At 51.4% G+C, this 16652-nt stretch overlaps 1 protein-coding gene and 1 long non-coding RNA gene across 3 annotated transcripts; one reads left to right on the top strand and one right to left on the bottom strand.

Annotated features, from left to right (window-relative positions):
* UPK1A (uroplakin 1A) lies at positions 1-14651 on the bottom strand. Of its 2 annotated transcripts, XM_055240051.2 has the most exons (8): positions 13215-14647; positions 12646-12733; positions 10899-11099; positions 5185-5259; positions 4946-5053; positions 2483-2662; positions 624-707; positions 1-544 (listed from the first exon to the last, which is right to left on the bottom strand). In XM_055240051.2, the coding sequence occupies exons 2-8, from the start codon at positions 12730-12732 to the stop codon at positions 500-502; spliced, it is 780 nt and encodes a 259-aa protein (XP_055096026.1). In that variant the 5' UTR covers position 12733; positions 13215-14647; the 3' UTR covers positions 1-499. The 2 variants fall into 2 exon arrangements, with proteins under 2 accessions (XP_055096026.1, XP_055096027.1); XM_055240052.2 differs by lacking the exon at positions 624-707 and having other exon boundaries at positions 13215-14651.
* LOC129461160 (uncharacterized) lies at positions 4932-11605 on the top strand. Its single transcript, XR_008650405.2, has 3 exons — positions 4932-5012; positions 7645-7768; positions 10868-11605. It is a non-coding gene; the product is annotated as an uncharacterized lncRNA (long non-coding RNA).
* Positions 14652-16652: the final 2001 nt, after the last annotated feature.

The following is a 16652-nucleotide window of genomic DNA, read 5'->3' as shown; positions in this document are numbered from 1 at the left end:
TTCATTCATTCATTCATTATTTATTTATTGACTATCTAGTATGTGCTTAGCCCCGTGCTGGCTGATGATGGGGACAGTAAAGTGACCGTGACAGAACTCTCATGGCAATAGAGGCTTCCAGAGCTCAAATGGTAATCACAAACTGTTCAGCAAGAATGGTGACGCCTGCCATGAAGGAGGAGGTCAGAGAACTACAAGAAAGGTGTCTGTGAATGGGAGGTGGGATCATGGAGAGGTCCCTTGAAAGATGGGCAGGAACCAGCCAAGTGGAGTGAGGTCAAGGGCTCAGGATACGTGCACACAAGCCCTGGGGTTTCAGGGCACACCTGAGGCACAGTAGGGCTCAGGATCCCGGAAAAAGATCTTGGAAGTGGAAGGAGGTAATGGCTAGGGAGGTTGGGAGGTGAGAGGTGAGGCAGCCATCCAGGCCCCAGCGGAGGAAGCAGGAGGAGGATGCAGAGGAGTCCGGGGTGTGTATGTTGCCTTCCCCTCTTGTCCCTCAGAGCGTGGTGTAGAAATACATGGCTATCAGCATGACCGGGAGCTGGCGAGGAGGCAGCGAGATGAGGGCATTCCACTCCCCACCCCCAGCCCACCCGGCCTGTGGGCTCCCCGCTTCTCACCGTCCACATCAGGATGGCAAACCCAAACCACGAGATACCCCACGTGTAGCTGTCGATGGCGTGGCCGATGTGCTCGAAGCAGCCCTGGGCAGGGGGATGGGGGAGGTTTGAGAAGACACCCATGAGGGTGGCCGCTGAAGGCGAGACTCACTGTGCGCCCTTGGGAAAGTCACCACCTTCCCTGAGCCTTGGTTTTCTCACCTGTGCAATGGGGACCATGGCACTGTCCACCTCCTCGGGTGGTTTCGGGGCCCCAGGGAGCTGATGTTGAACCCAGGCCCTGCACAAGTAGGTGCCGCCCTGCTGATGGCTATGACAATCTGAGGGTGATTTTGCTCTTACAGCTGGCTTTTTTTTTTTTTTTTTGGAGACAGAGTCTCGCAGTCTCCCTCTGTCACCCAGGCTACAGTGCAGTGGCACTTGGCTCATTGCAACCTTTGCCTCTCGCGTTCAAGCAATTCTCCTGCCTCAGCCTCCTGAGTAGCTGGGATTACAGGCATGCACCACTACGCCTGGCTAATTTTTGTATTTTTAGTAAAGACGGGGTTTCACCATATTGGTCAGGCTGGCCTCAAACTCCTGATCTTGTGATCCGCCCATCTCGGTCTCCCAAAGTGCTGGGATTACAGGCATGAGCCACCACGCACGCCCAGCCTTTTTTTTTTTTTTTTTTTTTTTTAAGTCTCTTGCCTTTTTTAAAGTCTCTTGCCTAGGCTAGAGTGCAGTGGCACCATCACAGCTCACTGCAGCCTTGACCTCCTAGACTCAAACAATGCTCCTGCCTTAGCCTCCCCAGTAGCTGGGATTACAGGCGTGCAACACCACGCCTGGCTAATTTTCTGTACTTTTTTGTAGAGATGGGGTCTTGATATGTTGCTCAGGCTGGTCTTGAGCTCCTGACCTCAAGTGATCCTCCTGCCTTGGCCTCCCAAAGTACTGGGATTACAGATGTGAGCCACCATGCCTAGCTCTATTGTTTTGTTTGATGTTTTGTTTTGTTTGAGATGGAGTTTCGCTCTGTCGCCCAGGCTGGGGTGCAGTGGCACAATCTCAGCTCACTGCAATCTTCACCTCCAGGGTTCAAGTGATTCTTCTACCTCAGCCTCCCGAGTAGCTGGGATTACAGGCACGTGCCACTGCTCTGGGCTAATTTTTGCATTTTTAGTAGAGATGGGGTTTCGCCATGTTGGTAAGGCTGGTCTTGAACCCCTAACCTCAAGTGATCCGCCCTCGTTGGCCTCCCAAAGTGCTGAGATTACAGGCGTGAGCCATCTCGCCCGGCCCCATTATTGCTCTTATTCTCAGACAATCTAAGTAAAGTTGCAAGTGCCAGGTCTGGATCAGACAGACTCTGGGTGCATCCTGCTGACTTGAGAGAGAGTTGGGAGAGCACTAGAAAATCAGAGAGGGGGCCCAGCGCGGTGGCTCACGCCTGTAATCCAAGCACTTTGGGAGGCCGAGGCAGGTGGATCACTTGAGCTCAGGAGTTCGAGACCAGCCTGGCCAACATGGTCAAACCCCGTCTCTACTAAAAATACAAAAACTAGCCAAGAGGGTGGTGCGCGCCTGTAATCCCAGCTGCTCTGGAAGCTGATGTGGGAGAATCCCTTGAACCCGGGAGGCAGACGCTACAGTGAGCTGAGATTGTGCCACTGTACTCCAGCCTGGGTGACAGAGCGGGACTCGGTCTTGAAAAAAAAAAAAAGAAAGAAAAAGAAAATCAGAAAGGGGAAGAGGAGAGGGAAAAAGCTAGATGGACAGACACAGGGAGGGAGAAAGAGATAGAATCAGAGAGGGAGCAGAGACCAGAGGAAGACAGACAGATGGACAGAGAGATGCAGTAGGGCAGAGAGCCACACCTTGGTGAACAGGTAGTCCATGTACCCCAGGCGGCAGCCCTCCTCGTTGAGGGGAATGAAGTTTCCTGTCCGGCGACAGCACAGTGGGGGCCAGGGGAACACCACCTCTGGAGTGGCCACCCGGAAGGCTGACGTGAAGTTCACCCAGTCCATGGGACCAGATGTGCCACAGCATTCTTGCTGGAGAGAAAAGCAGGGGGTCAGGCAGGCTCGGGCTCAGAGAGGACAGTCGCTTGCCTGAGGTCACACAGCAAGGAGGGGCAGGATTGCCCTTTGACATAGCTGGGCCCAACTTCCCCATGTCCTGGGCCTCCAAGCGAGTGTGTCTGGTGGGTGTCTGTGTGTGTGAGCACGGAGCAGACGATATTTGTCCCAGGACCAGGAGGCTGATGGGGGGTTTGGATTAAACCTGCACCTCTGACTTATTTTAAAATATTTTTGCCGGGCACGGTGTCTCACGCCTGTAATCCCAGCTCTTTGGGAGGCCGAGGTGGATGGATCACCTGAGGTCATGAGTTCGAGACCAGCCTGACCAACATGATGAAACCCCATCTCTACTAAAAATACAAAATTTGCTGGGTGTGGTGGTGGGTGCCTGTAATCCCAGCTACTTGAGAGGCTGGGGCAGGAGAATTGCTTGAATCCAAGAGGTGGCGATTGCAGTGAACCAAGATCGTGCCACTGCACTCCAGCCTGGAAATCAAGAATGAAACTCCGTCTCAAAAAATAAAATAAAATAAAATATTTTCATCAACAACTATGCTGATAAAATAACACAAAAAGGGCAGATTTCTGGCTTTTCCTGGCCTTGGTAAGGAGTCCAGGTGTTTAATTTGTGGCTCCTGAATGAGGAAAACATAGGCTTGGGCACCCTTCAAACATGGGTTCAAATCCTGGCTAGCTAGAGGACTTGGGCCACATTGACGCCTCAGTTTTCCTTGAGTCCTCAATTTCTTCCCCCCCTTTTTTTTTTCTGAGACAGAGTCTCCCTCTGTCGTCCAGGCTGGAGTGCAGTGGCGCCATCTTGGCTCACTGCAACCTCCCCGTCTTGGGTTCAAGCGATTCTCCTGCCTCAGCCTCCCAAGTAGCTGGAATCACAGGCGCACATCACTACACCTGACTAATTTTTGTATTTTTTGTAGAGACAGGGTTTCATCATGTTGACCAGGATGGTCTTGAACCCCTGAACTCAAGTGATCTGCCCGCCTTTGCCTCCCAAAGTGTTGGGATTATAGGTGTGAGCCACTGCGCCCAGCCATTTTCTTCCTCTTCCAGTGCAATATCATGTTGGATTTGATGAAGACTGTATCTCTTCAAACCTGGAAGTCTGAGTTTGAATCCTTCCAGTTCTGTGACCGACCAGGTGTGTGACCTCATGCAAGATATTCAACCTCTTGCTTTGGTCTCCTCATCACTAAAAGGCTAATCTCCCTTATGGGGTGGTCGTGAGGATTAAAAAAGGTTTAAAAGTGCTTTGAAAGGCTGGGTGCGGTGGCTCAAGCCTGTAATCCCAGCACTTTGGAAGGCCGATTCGGCGGATCATGAGGTCAGGAGGTGGAGACCATCCTGGCTAACATGGTGAAACCCCGTCTCTACTAAAAATACAAAAAATTAGCCGGGCGCGGTGGCAGGTGCCTGTAGTCCCAGCTATTCGGGAGGCCGAGGCAGGAGAATGGCGTGAACCTGGGAGGCGGAGCTTGCAGTGAGCCGAGATTGCGCCACTGCACTCCAGCCTGGGCGACAGAGCAAGACTCTGTCTCAAAAAAAAAAAAAAAAAAGAAAAGAAAAAGAAAAAGAAAAAAAAAGTGCTTTGAGGCCAGGCAGTCGTGGCTCATGCCTGTAATCTCAGCACTTTGAGAGGCGGAGGTGGGAGAATCGCTCCAATCCTGAGCCCAGGAGTTTGAGACCGGCCTGGGCAATAGAGCAAGACCCCCGTCTCCACAAAAAATAATTTAAAAAACTTAGCCGGGTGTGGTGGGGTGCACCTGTATTCCCAGCTACTGGGGAGACTGAGGCGGGAGGATCACTTGAGCCCAGGAGTTGGAGGCTGCAGTGAGCTATGATCATTCCAGCTTGGGCAACAGAGCAAGACCCCATATCAAAATATAAAAATACAAGTCCTTTGAACAGTGTGAAACCCAGCTCAGTGAATGTTGCTGTTACTATCATTGTTATTAGCAACATTTCTGTTGAAGTAGTATGTGTAGGCTAAGAGCAAGGAGGTCAGGAGCTAGGCTGCGGGGTTCCAATCCCAGCTCCCACCACTTACCGACTGCGTGGCCTCGGGCAAGGGACTTTCCCTTTCTGGGCCTGTTTACTCATCTGCAGAACGGTGGTGACCGCAGCCCTGCTCTCCTAGAGATCTAAGGCACTCACTCCTCTACAAGCTGGCACATCGGGAGCTCTATCGGCCTCTGTGGACGGAGCCCTGGGCCCTCCCAGCATCCGGTCCACCCCGCCCACCTCAATCATGACGCGGTCCCAGAGGCGGGTCAGCTCCTGGCCCTGGTCGGTGTCCGCGCTGTAGAAGGTCAGCATCTGCTTGGTGATCAGGGATGGGTTGGACACCATCTGCGGATAACAGGGAAGAACAAGGGCCGGCAGGGCTGGGTGGGGAGAGAGGACCACCTCCGTCCCGCCGCGCCGGGACCCTCGCCCCTCCCATGCAGGTCAGGCCCCTCCCCAGGCCTCGCCGGGCTCACGTAGTCACGGTGGGTGTAGGACGTGATGCAGGAGGCGCACTCGAAGATGTAGACGATGAGCATGAGCACCAGGTACTGGGGAGACAGAGGGAGGACAGCCCGTCGGGCAGAGCCCGTGAAGCCACACCCCATCAGGGACGCATCATTGTGGAAATGCAAGTTTTTAAAAAGTTTGGGGCAGTGTGACTAGCAGCATCTGTAATATGTGGTGGGTGTTCAGGTGTTCGCTGTATTAAGTCTTCCAACTTTTCTTGTTTTGAAATATTTAATTAATTTATTTTTGAGACAGGCGAGGCGTGGTGGCTCATGCCTATAATCCCAGCACTTTGGGAGGCCGAGGGGGTGATCACCTGAGGTCAGGAGTTCGAGACCAGCCTGGCCAACATGGTGAAACCCCTCCTGTACTAAAAATACAAAAATTAGGGCTGGGCATTGGTGGCTCACGCCTGTAATCCCAGCACTTTGGGAGGCTGAGGTGGGTGGATCACTTGAGGTCAAGAGTTTGAGACCAGCTGGGCCAGCATGGCAAAACCCCGTCTGTACTAAAAATACAAAAATTAGCCAGGCATGGTGGCACGGGCCTGTAGTCCCAGCTACTTGGGAGACTGAGACAGGAGAATCGCCTGAACCGGGGAGGTGGAGGTTGCAGGGAGCTGAGATTGTGCCACTGCACTGTAGCCTGGCGACACTTGTAATCCCAGCTACTCCGGAGGCTAAGGAAGGAGAATTGCTTGAACCTGGGAGGTGGAGGTTGCAGTGAGCTGAGATCCTGCCACTGCACACCAGCCTGGGCGACAGAGCGAGACACCATCTCAAAAAAAAAATTATTATTTTTGAGATAGGATCTCACTCTGTCGCCCAGGCTGGTGTGCAGTGGCAGGATCATAGCTCATTGCAGCCTCTGCCTCCCAGATTCAGGCAATCCTCTTGCCTCAGCCTTCTGAGTATCTGGGACTACAGAAATATGCCACCATGTCTGGCTAATTTTTAAATTTTTTGTAGAGAGAGGGTCTTGCTATGTTGCCCAGGCTGGTCTCAAAGTCCTGAGCTCAAATGATCCTCCTTCCTCAGACTCCCAAAGTGCTGGGATTACAGGAGTGAGCCACTGCGCCCAGCCAGGAGTATTTTATAATAAAATGTCAAGGGAAAATGAAATTTAAAAAGTAACATATTTGCCAAAGTTACGTATTGACTTAGAATCAGTAAATAAATGTCTACTATAAAAAGAGAAAAATATCTGGGATAAACAGATGACAGCAAAAAAAAAAAAAAAAAAAAAAGCGAAAGAAAAGAAAAGAAAATTAAAAAACAAAGACATTCGGGGCTGGGCACAGTGGCTCACCCTTGTAATCCCCCACTTTGGGAGGCCAAGGCAGGCGGATCACCCGAGGTCGGGAGTTCAAGACCAGCCTGACCAACATGGAGAAACCCCGTCTCTACTAAAAATACAAAATTAGCCGGGTGGGGTGGCGCATGCCCGTAATCCCAGCTATTCGAGAGGCTGAAGCATGAGAATTGCTTGAACCTGTGGAGCGGAGGTTGCAGTGAGCCGAGATCACAGCATTGCACTCCAGCCCAGGCAACAAGAGCGAAAACTCTGTCTCAAAAAATAATAATATAAATAAATAAATAAAGACATTCTCTGCCAGATGCAGTGGCTCATGCCTGTAATCCCAGCACTTTGGGAGGCTGAAGTGGGAGGATTGCTCGAACCCTGGAGTTCAAGATCAGCCTGGGCAACACAGTGAGACCCCGTCGCTACAAAAAATAAAAATAAAAAAATTAGTTAAGCGTGGTTACTACTAGTGGTAGTGTTAGTCCTAGCTACTTGGGAGGCTGAGGTTGGAGGATCGTTTGAGCCCAGTAGTTGGAGGCCTCAGCGAGCTATGATTGCACCACTGCATTCCTGCCTGGGCGACAGAGCAAAACCCTGTCTCTTAAAACAAAACAATCAAAGGTGGGTGCAGTGGCTCATGGCTGTAATCCCAACACTTTGGGAGGTTGAGACGGGTGGATCACCTGAGGTCAGGAGTTCAAGACCAGCCTGACCAATATGGTGAAACCCCATCTACTAAAAATGCAAAAATACAAAAATTAGCTGGGCATGGTGATGGGTGCCTGTAATCCCAGCTACTCGGGAGGCTGAGATAGGAGAATAGCTTGAACCCAGGAGGCGGAGGTTGCAATGAGCCGAGATTGTACCATTGCACTCCAGCCCAGGCAACAGAGTGAGACCCTGTCTCTTAAAATAAAACAAACAAACAAACAAACATAAAACGACGTTCTCAGATAACCAGAGACATTTGACACAGACTGGGTACTGGAAGATATAAAATAACTTGGGTGAATTTGCTGGGTTGTGCCAACGGCACGGAGGGCAGGAGAAAAAAAAAAAGCTTGATAGTTGATGTTGAATGCAAATTCTTTTCTTGTCTTCACCTGGCACCTTCACCTATAAAGCAACAGGAGGTTGCGTGTGTGTGTGAACTCTGCTGCTGGGAGACAGGTGACATTGCACAACCGCCTGACTGCTTTAAAACAATGTGCTTATCACTCAGAGAAATGTGTGCTCCAGTATTTACAGGTAAGTGACTTGGCATCTAGAATGTGCTTCAAAATACCCAGAAGAAAAAGTGTGAGAGAAGGGGAATAGAGGAGACAGTGTCGGGCAGTCTGCAGCTGATGTTGTTGAAATCAGGTGAGAGGTATGCAGGGCTCAAATACCACGGACTCTACTTTAGTCCACGTTAGAAATTTCCTATAAGAAATTTGGGGCCCGGGTGTGGTGGCTCACGCCTGTAATCCCAGCACTTTGGGAGGCCAAAGCGGGTAGATCACGAGGTCAGGAGATCGAGACCATCCTGGCTAACATGGTGAAACCCTGTCTTTACTAAAAAACAAAAAATTAACCGGGCGTGGTGGCGGGCACCTGTAGTCCCAGCTACTCGGGAGGCTGAGGCAGGAGAATGGCGTGAACCCGGGAGGCGGAGCTTGCGGTGAGCCGAGATCACGCCACTGCACTCCAGCCTGGGCGACAGAGCAAGACTCCGTCTCAAAAAAAAAAAAAAAGAAATTTGGGGAAAAAATGCCTTAGTTAATGACAAACTAATAGGGGAAACAGACACAGACACAATTTTTTTTTTTTTTTTTTTTTTTTTTGAGACGGAGTCTTGCTCTGTCGCCCAGGCTGGAGTGCAGTGGCGTGATCTCGGCTCACCGCAAGCTCCGCCTCCCGGGTTCACGCCATTCTCCTGCCTCAGCCTCCCGAGTAGCTGGGACTACAGGTGCCCGCCACCACGCCCGGTTAATTTTTTGTTTTTTAGTAAAGACAGGGTTTCACCATGTTAGCCAGGATGGTCTCGATCTCCTGACCTCGTGATCCACCTGCCTTGGCCTCCCAAAGTGCTGGGATTACAGGCGTGAGCCACTGTGCCTGGTCCAGACAGAATTTTTAAAACTAGTTGGGTGAATTTTTAGGGCTTTGGTTAAATATTTATGCCAGATAATTAAATACAGGATAAGAAAATAAGAGGGCAGGTGTGGTGGCTCATGCCTGTATTACCAGCACTTTGGGAGGCTGAGGTGGGAGGCTCACTTGAGGCCAGGAGTTGGAGACCAGCCTGGGCAACATAGTGAGACTCCATCTCTACAAAAAATACAAAAATTAGCTGCACATGGTGGTGCACACTTGTAGTCCCAGCTCATTGGGAGGCTGAGGTGGGAGGATCATTTGAGCCAAAGAGTTCGAGGTGGCAATGAACTATGATTGTGCCACTGCACTCCAACCTGGGCGACAGAGTGAGACCCTGTCTAGAAAAACGAAGGAAGGAAGGAAGGAAGGAAGGAAGGAAGGAAGGAAGGAAGGAAAGGAGGGAGGGAGGGAGGGAGGGAAAGAAGGAAGGGAAGGAGTCCATGGCTCCATCGTACCCAGGATAAAGCCAAAGTCCACAATACCTGCCTGTCTAGAAAAACGAAGGAAGGAAGGAAGGAGAGGGGAGGGGAGGGGAAGGGAGGGGAGGGGAGCGGGGGGTCCCTGGCTCCATCTTACTCAGGATAAAGCCAAAGTCCACAACACCTGCCTTCCCTCCTGCTTCTTTCCCATCCCCACTCCTCACTGTTCTCCTCCCCACCTGTCTGCCTCATGTCCTCTCACCCCCCAACCTCCTACTCACTCAGCTCCAGCTGCTTTGGACACCTGGCCCGCTCTGGCCTCAGAGCCTTTGCCCTTGCTGCCACCTCCACCTGGAAGGCTCTTCCTCCAGTTACACACCTGCCTCACTCCCAGTGCCTCTAGGTCTTTGCTTTCCCTGACAGTGAGGTCTTCCCTCGCCCTCCTCGGCTCCTGACCTCCCCTCCTGTTCGCTGTCTTCCTCCTCTGAGCGTCGCTTCCCTGGGTCAAGGGCTTTTATGTTTCACTCAGCACAGAGCCCCAGTGCCCAGCATAGGGCTCAGCACGTAGCTCCTGCTCATAAGCATTTGTTCATCAAATGAGTGGCTGCTCCTGGGAATCTGAAAAACCCTTGGCTGTCGAGGAAGCACAGTGCTGTCTCTGTGTCACTGGGGCCTGAATTGGACTCCCTGCTCTCCTGGTCACCTGGGAGAGGCTGTTAGCCTCTTTGAGCCTCAGTTTCCTCATCTGGTAAATGGGTTGAAAAGCACTAGCTGTGAAGGGCTTCTGGGAAGATTGAGGAAGCTCATTTTCTTTCCTTTTTTTTGAGATGGAGTCTCGCTCTGTCATCCAGGCTGGAATGCAGTGGTGTGATCTTGGCTCACTGCAACCTCTGCCTCCCGGGTTCTAGTGATTCTTCTGCCCCAGCCTCCTGAGTAGTGGAGACTACAGGTGCCTGTCACCACGCATGGCTAATTTTTTTTTTTTTTTTTTTTTTAGAGATGGTATTTCGCCATGTTGGCCAGTCTGGTCTTGGACTCCCGACCTCAAGTGATCTGTCCGCCTCAGCCTCCCAAAGTGCTGGGATTACAGGCATGAGCCACTGTGCCTGGCCACAAAGCTCATTTTCTAAACTGCTTACCCTAGTGTCAGGTGCATGAGAGATACTTGGGAAGTGTGGGTTATTGTTGTGGGCACAGATTAAGAGCTGATCTGCTCAGGTTGAAACTGGCTCTGCCACTGTCTCAATGTGTGACCCTGGATAAGTGACTTCACTTCTCTGAGCCTCAGTTTCAATCTCCATCAAATAGGGTCATGATGATGGTATCTCTTGGTGGACTATGAGGAATAAATGAACTAATCCGGTAAACCATTTAGAACAGCTCGTGGCATGTAGTAAACCATTATTAAATGGTAGCTGTGTTATTATTGGCAGAGTTCATGAGCATGGACTCTGGAAAGCAGCTAGCAGGGGTTCAAATTCTAGCCCTGCACTGGGTGCAGGTGGAGGGGCTCAAGCCTGTAATCCCAGCACTTTGGGAGGCCGAGGCAGGAGAATCATTTGAGCCAGGAGTTCGAGACCAGCCTGGGCAACATAGTGAGACCCCCATCTTTACCAAAAAAAAAAAAAAAAAAAAATCCCAGCCCTGCTACTCAAGCCTGGGTTGTTGGGCTGTGGGAAGACTGAATGAGATGATGCCTGGGATCCCTGAGTGTGACACCGTGGGGAACTCACACTAGTGGCTGGGGTGGCACCTGCTACTATGACTCAGTGATGCTGAACTCCATTTTCAGTGTCCCCATCCCCCCACCCTCGGGGCCTCACCGTGAGGACCATGGACCGGCGGTGGCACAGTGCGGCGCCCACACCAAAACTGGCTACCACGAAGAAGGAGAAGCCGCAGAAGATGGCAATCCAGGCACCAGCGAAGACGTCATCCTTGCCTGAGACTCCCATCAGTGGGTATACGCGGTACTGGTCGGCTGTCACCCATATGGTCTCAGCAAACAGGGCCAGGCCTGACAGCTGGACAGAGTGGTGGGTTAGGAAGGTCCGCTCAGGGCCAGCAGCCCTGGCACCAGGCATCTCCAGGAGCAAGTTCCTTCCCCATTCGGAGCCTCCACTGTCCTCTCAGTAAAGTGGGCAAAGACCTCGCCCTCCATGAGCAGCGATGAGGGTGAGCAGAGGCCAGGAGAGAAGAGACGGCCCAGCCAGACAACCGACCCCCACGCCCCAGCTGCTGGTTGCTTCAGGGATGAAAGGGGATGCCACACGGAAAGGCTGGAGCAGTGGACTGGCACAGAGGAGATGGTTGGTCCACCTGCCCTCCCTTGATGGTGCTGTTATTCCCCGAGGAGGGGAACATGGCCATGGCCATAAAAATTACAAATGGGCCAGGCAAGGTGGCTCACACCTGCAGTCCCAGCACTGTGGGAGGCCGAGGCGGGAGGATTGCCTGAGCCCAGGAGTTTGAGACTAGCCTGGGCAATAGTGAGACCCCGTCTCTACAAAAAATAAAAAAATTAGCCAGATGTGGTGATGTGCACCTGTAGTCCCAGCTACTCAGGAGGCTAAGGCAGGAGGATCAGTTGAGCCCAGGAGTTGGGGGCTGCAGTGAGCTGGGATCACACCACTGCACTGCAGCCTGGTCAACAAAGCGAGACCTTGTCTCTAAAACAAACACAAGGCCAGTTGTGGTGGCTCACACCTGTAATCCCAACACTTTGGGAGGCTGAGGTGGGCAGATCACTTCAGGTCAGGAGTTCAAGACCAGCCTAGCCAACATGGTGAAACCCTATCTCTACTAAAAATACAAAAAGTAGCCGGGTGTGGTGCACGTGCCTGTAATCCCAGCTGCTCGGAAGGCTGAGGCAGGAGAATTGCTTGAGCCCAGGAGGCGGAGGATGCAGTGAGCCAAGATCTCGCCACTGCACTTCAGCCTGGGTGACAGAGCAAGACTCTGTCTGAAAAAAAAAAAAAAAATTAGCCGAGTGTGGTGGTGTGTGCCTGTAATCCCAGCTATTCTGGAGGCTGAGGCAGGAGAATCACTTGAGCCTGGGAGTCGGAGTTTGCAGTTAGCTGAGATCAGCCACTGCACTCCAGTCTGGGCGACAGAGTGAGACTCCGTCTCAAAACAAAAACAAAAACAAAACAAAACAAAAAACACAAAACCAAAACCCAACATTAATTGAAAGACACTGTTGTTTTTCCTTCTTGTGGCCTCCTGTGCACCAGGCGGTCACTTTATATCCATAGTGATGCTGATGGTGATAGCCAGCATTGGTCGGGCACTTTCTCTGAGCTGGGGGCCATGCATAGATTAACCCACATGACAACAGCCCATAAAATGAGGACACAATCTATAGATGAGGAAAGAAGGCACAGAGAGGGACAGTTGCTTGCTAAGGTCACAGAGCTGGGGAGAGGCAGAGCTGGGATTTAAACCCAGGCTGTGCTGACCACTGAGTCTGCCCAAGAGACAGTTCTGGACCCTTATCCCTGACCCCAAACTCAGGACTGCCCCCTCCCCACCACACAACCACTCTGCTCCCAGCACTGGGGCGAGTCTCACCAGAATAATGATGTTGCCCACAACTAGCAGGCCCACCACAACTGGAGATCCCTTCTCAGCCTCCGCTGCTGCCGCAGATGCCATCATCCTGGGACACATGAGCAGGGATGAGGCCACGAGTGTAAAGGGCCAGCTGGACCCCCCCATCTCTGAGCCACACCCCAGCTTCGAGGGGTTGCTTCAGCTCTCTTCGGGGCCCAGGCTGGTACCGATGTGCCCACAGCCCTGGCGGGGAGGCATTTTGCAGAAGAGGACACCCAGGCTCCGGTGGGGCAGTCACTGGCCTTAATTTGGCACTGCCCCTCCATGAGCCTCAGACCTCCCATGCTGCACCCAGACTCCCAGGGCCCCCTCCTAACCTCTGTCTGCAGCCTCTCCGGCCAGCCCCACCCACTGTGGCTCCCTATATATGCCCAGGCCCCTCCTTGGACCGGTCTCTCAGGAAGGAGAGAGGGTGTGTGTGTGTGTGTTTTGGGGCACGGCAGGGGGGTGGACAAGAGGCCGAGCCGGCAGACCAGCCTGGGTGAGCAGCTTTGATGGGCTCCCTGCCACCCCCATGATTTATAGACCTGAAATTCCAGATTAACAGCTGAGCTGGGTGCGGTGCCTCATGCTTGTAATCCCAGCATCTTGGGAGGCTGAAGTGGGAGGATCACTTGAGCCTAGGAGTTGGACACCAGCCTGGGCAATATGGGCAAACTCCATCTCTACAAAAGAATACAAAAATTAGCTGGGTGTGGTGGCATATGCCTGTAGTTCCACCTACTCGAGAGGCTGGGGTGGGACGATCTCTTGAGACTGGGAGTTCAAGGCTGCAGGGAGCCACATGTGATCAGGCCACTGCACTCCAGGCTGGGTGACAGAGTGAGGTCTTGTGTCAAAAAAAATTTTTTTTAAATAATAATAAAACGAGAAAGATTAGAACATTTGGAAAAAAAGCAGGCTGGCGTGCGGTGGCTCAGGCCTGTAATCCCAGCACTTTGGGAGGCTAAGGCGGGCAGATCACCTGAGCTCAGGAGTTTGAGACCAGCCTGGGCAACATGGTGAAACCCCATCTCTGTCAAAAACAAACAAACAAAAAACTAGCCGAGTATGGTGGTCCATGCCTGTGGTCCTAGCTACTTGGGAGGCTGAGGTAGGAGGATGGCTTGAGTCTGGGCAGCGGAGGCTGCAGTAAGCCGAGATTATGCCACTACATGCCAGCCTGGGTGACAGAGTAAGAACTTATCTCAAAAAAAAAAAAAAAAAAAAAAAGCTGAAAAGGGGAATTAAATATATATTTCCAAATCTGCCCGCATGGAAATTACATTCCAGTGGTGCAATGATGAAGGATAATATTTGGCATGTTAGCGGTAAGTGCTTAAGAAACAAGGCCAGGCATGGTGGCTCACGCCTGTAATCCCAGCACTTTGGTAAGCCGAGCTGTGTGGATCACAAGGTCAGGAGATGGAGACCATCCTGGCCAACATGGTGAAACCCCGTCTCTACTAAAAATACAAAAATTAGCTGGGCATGGTGGCGCGTGCCTGTAATCCCAGCTACTTGGGAGGCTGAGGCAGAAGAATCGCTTGAACCAGGGAGTCTGAGGTTGCAGGGAGCCAAGATTGCACCACTGCACTCCAGCCTGGTGACAGAGAGACTCCGTCTCCAAAAATTAAAAAGTAAGTAAATAAAAATTGAAAAGAGAGAAAAAAAAGGAGTGAAGGGGCACAAACAGGGAGGAGTTGAAGATGAAGGCTGAGTGGTCAGAGAAGGCCTCGCTAAATGAAGACCTGAAGGCAGTGAGGGGTGAGCTTGTGGACAGCCGGTGGCCCAACATTCCAGGTCGAGCAAACAGCAAGTGTAAAGGATTCAGGGTTGGAGCCAGCCTGGTGTGTTGAAGTACCTCATTTGCTCACAGTTCCTGCGCACTGAAGAGGCCAGTGTGGCAGGGGCTGTGTGAGCAAACGGAAGTAGATCAGGGAGGAAACAGGCACCATATCCAATCAGATCAATATATTTACAAATACTTCCAGATGCATGAGCTATCTCTAAAGGAATGTACAGGAAACACTGGCACTGGTGGCAAACCCTGGGCGGAATTGGGCAGCTGGACTCAAGGAGTCCAGCACCTTGACTTTTCACTGGCTGTCCTGTTTCATTTGAAATTTTCATGGTGTTGGCTGGGTGCGGTGGCGCATGCCTGTAATCCCAGCACTTTGGGAGGCCGAGGTGGATGGTTAACCTGAGGTCAGGAGTTCAAGACCAGCCTGGCCAACATGGTGAAACTACTCTCTAAATCTCTATTAAAAATACAAAAAATTATCTGGGTGTGATGGCAGGCGCCTGTAATCCCAGCTTCTTGGGAGGCTCAGGCAGGAGGGAGAATTGCTTGAACCAGGAGGTGGAGGTTGCAGTGAGCAGAGATCACATCACTGCACTCCAGTCTGGACAACAGAACGACTCCGTCTCAAAAAAAAAAATTTTTTTTCATTTCAATTTTTCTTTGCTACTTCCAACCCACGCCATAACCTCCCACGATCCCTCAAGGTCCCTGTGTGTGCACTAAGATCCTGTTTACAGCCATTTCTTTTTTTTTTTTTTCAGACGGAGTTTCGCTCTTGTTGCCTAGGCTAGAGTACAATGGCACAATCTCGGGTCACAGCAACCTCCGCCTCCTGAGTTCAAGCGATTCTCCTGCCTCAGCATCCAGAATAGCTGGGATTACAGGCATGCACCACCACGCCTAATTTTGTATTTTTAGTAGAGACAGGGTTTCTCCATGTTGGTCAGGCTGTTCTTGAACTCTCGACCTCAGGTTATCCACCTGCCTCGGTCTCCCAAAGTCTTGGCATTACAGGCGTGAGGCACTGCACCCGGCCCCTTCAGCCACTTTTCATGAGCAGCTATTTCACAAGATCTATCTCTGGGGCCATTTTTCTCCATACAAGAATCATCTCTGCTCATGTGAACGCATCAGACAAGTTTGTCACCATTTGAAGTTCTTTGTTTTTGTTTTTTTGGGATGGAGTCTCGCTCTGTCGCCCAGGCTGGAGTACAGTGGTGTGATGTCACCTCACTGCAACCTCCACCTCCCAGGTTCAAGTGATTCTCCTGCCTCAGCCTCCCCAGTAGCTGGGATTACAGGCACGTACTCCTACACCTAATTTTTGTATTTTTATTTTTATTTTTTTTTTTGTATTTTTAAAAGAGATGAGGTTTCACCAGCTTGGCCAGGCTGGTCTTGAATCCCTAACCTCGTGACCCACTAGCCTGGGCCTCCCAAAGTGCTAGGGTTACAGGCGTGAGCCACCACGCCCCGGCCATTTGAAAGGCTTTGAGGACACACCAATTCAGCCACGAGAGTGTTCCAGCTGGTCATGCTGGCTAGGTCCCTGTTGACGAGTCTGTTGGGGATATTCTGGGCTGTTATTGTGTGGCAGTTCTTTCGGGGGCACCATGAAGAACAGCTCTCAACTTGGCCTACTTAAATGACTTCCAACTACCATCATGATCAGCATGAAAGAGCAGGTCCCAACACAGGGAGAAGTTACACATTGTGCAAGAGATTGCTTATTAGATATTAAGAACTTTTTTTTTTTTTTTTTGGTGAGACGGAGATTTACTCCTGTTGCCCAGGCTCGAGTGCAATGGCATGATCTCAGCTCACCACATCCTCTGCCTCCCAGGTTCAAGCGATTCTCCTGCCTCAGACTCTGGAGTAGTTGGGATTACAGGCATGTGCCACCAAGCCCGGCTGATTTTGTATTTTTAGTAGCGACGAGGTTTTGCCATGTTGCCCAGGCTGATCTCGAACTCCTGACCTCAGGTGATCCGCCCACCTCAGCCTCCCAGAGTGCTGGGATTACAGGTGTGAGCCACTGCACCGGGCCATTAAGAACTAATTTCTTAGGTGTAAATAATTATGTTAAAAAAAAATAGGTATCTCTAGATAGAATAGTTTGAACCCAGAAGGCAGAGGTTGCAGAGAGCTGAGATGACACCACTGCACTACAGCCTGGGCAACA

This window comes from Symphalangus syndactylus, chromosome 13 (assembly GCF_028878055.3).
Source record: "Symphalangus syndactylus isolate Jambi chromosome 13, NHGRI_mSymSyn1-v2.1_pri, whole genome shotgun sequence".
Classification (NCBI taxonomy): domain Eukaryota; kingdom Metazoa; phylum Chordata; class Mammalia; order Primates; family Hylobatidae; genus Symphalangus; species Symphalangus syndactylus.
The sequence above is the reverse complement of the archived record's forward strand: the minus strand, read 5'-3'. Positions and strand labels throughout refer to the sequence as shown.

Bases quoted from the DNA above. Each gene is read 5' to 3' on its own strand.
- UPK1A (XM_055240051.2), bottom strand. From the start codon at position 12,732: ATGATGGCATCTGCGGCAGCAGCGGAGGCTGAGAAGGGATCTCCAGTT. The intron at 5,260-10,898 runs GTGAGGCCCCGA...CTGTCTCCCCAG, and splicing joins GCCGGTCCATGGTCCTCACG to TACCTGGTGCTCATGCTCAT. The intron at 5,054-5,184 runs GTGAGCCCGGCG...TGTTATCCGCAG, and splicing joins CCTACACCCACCGTGACTAC to ATGGTGTCCAACCCATCCCT.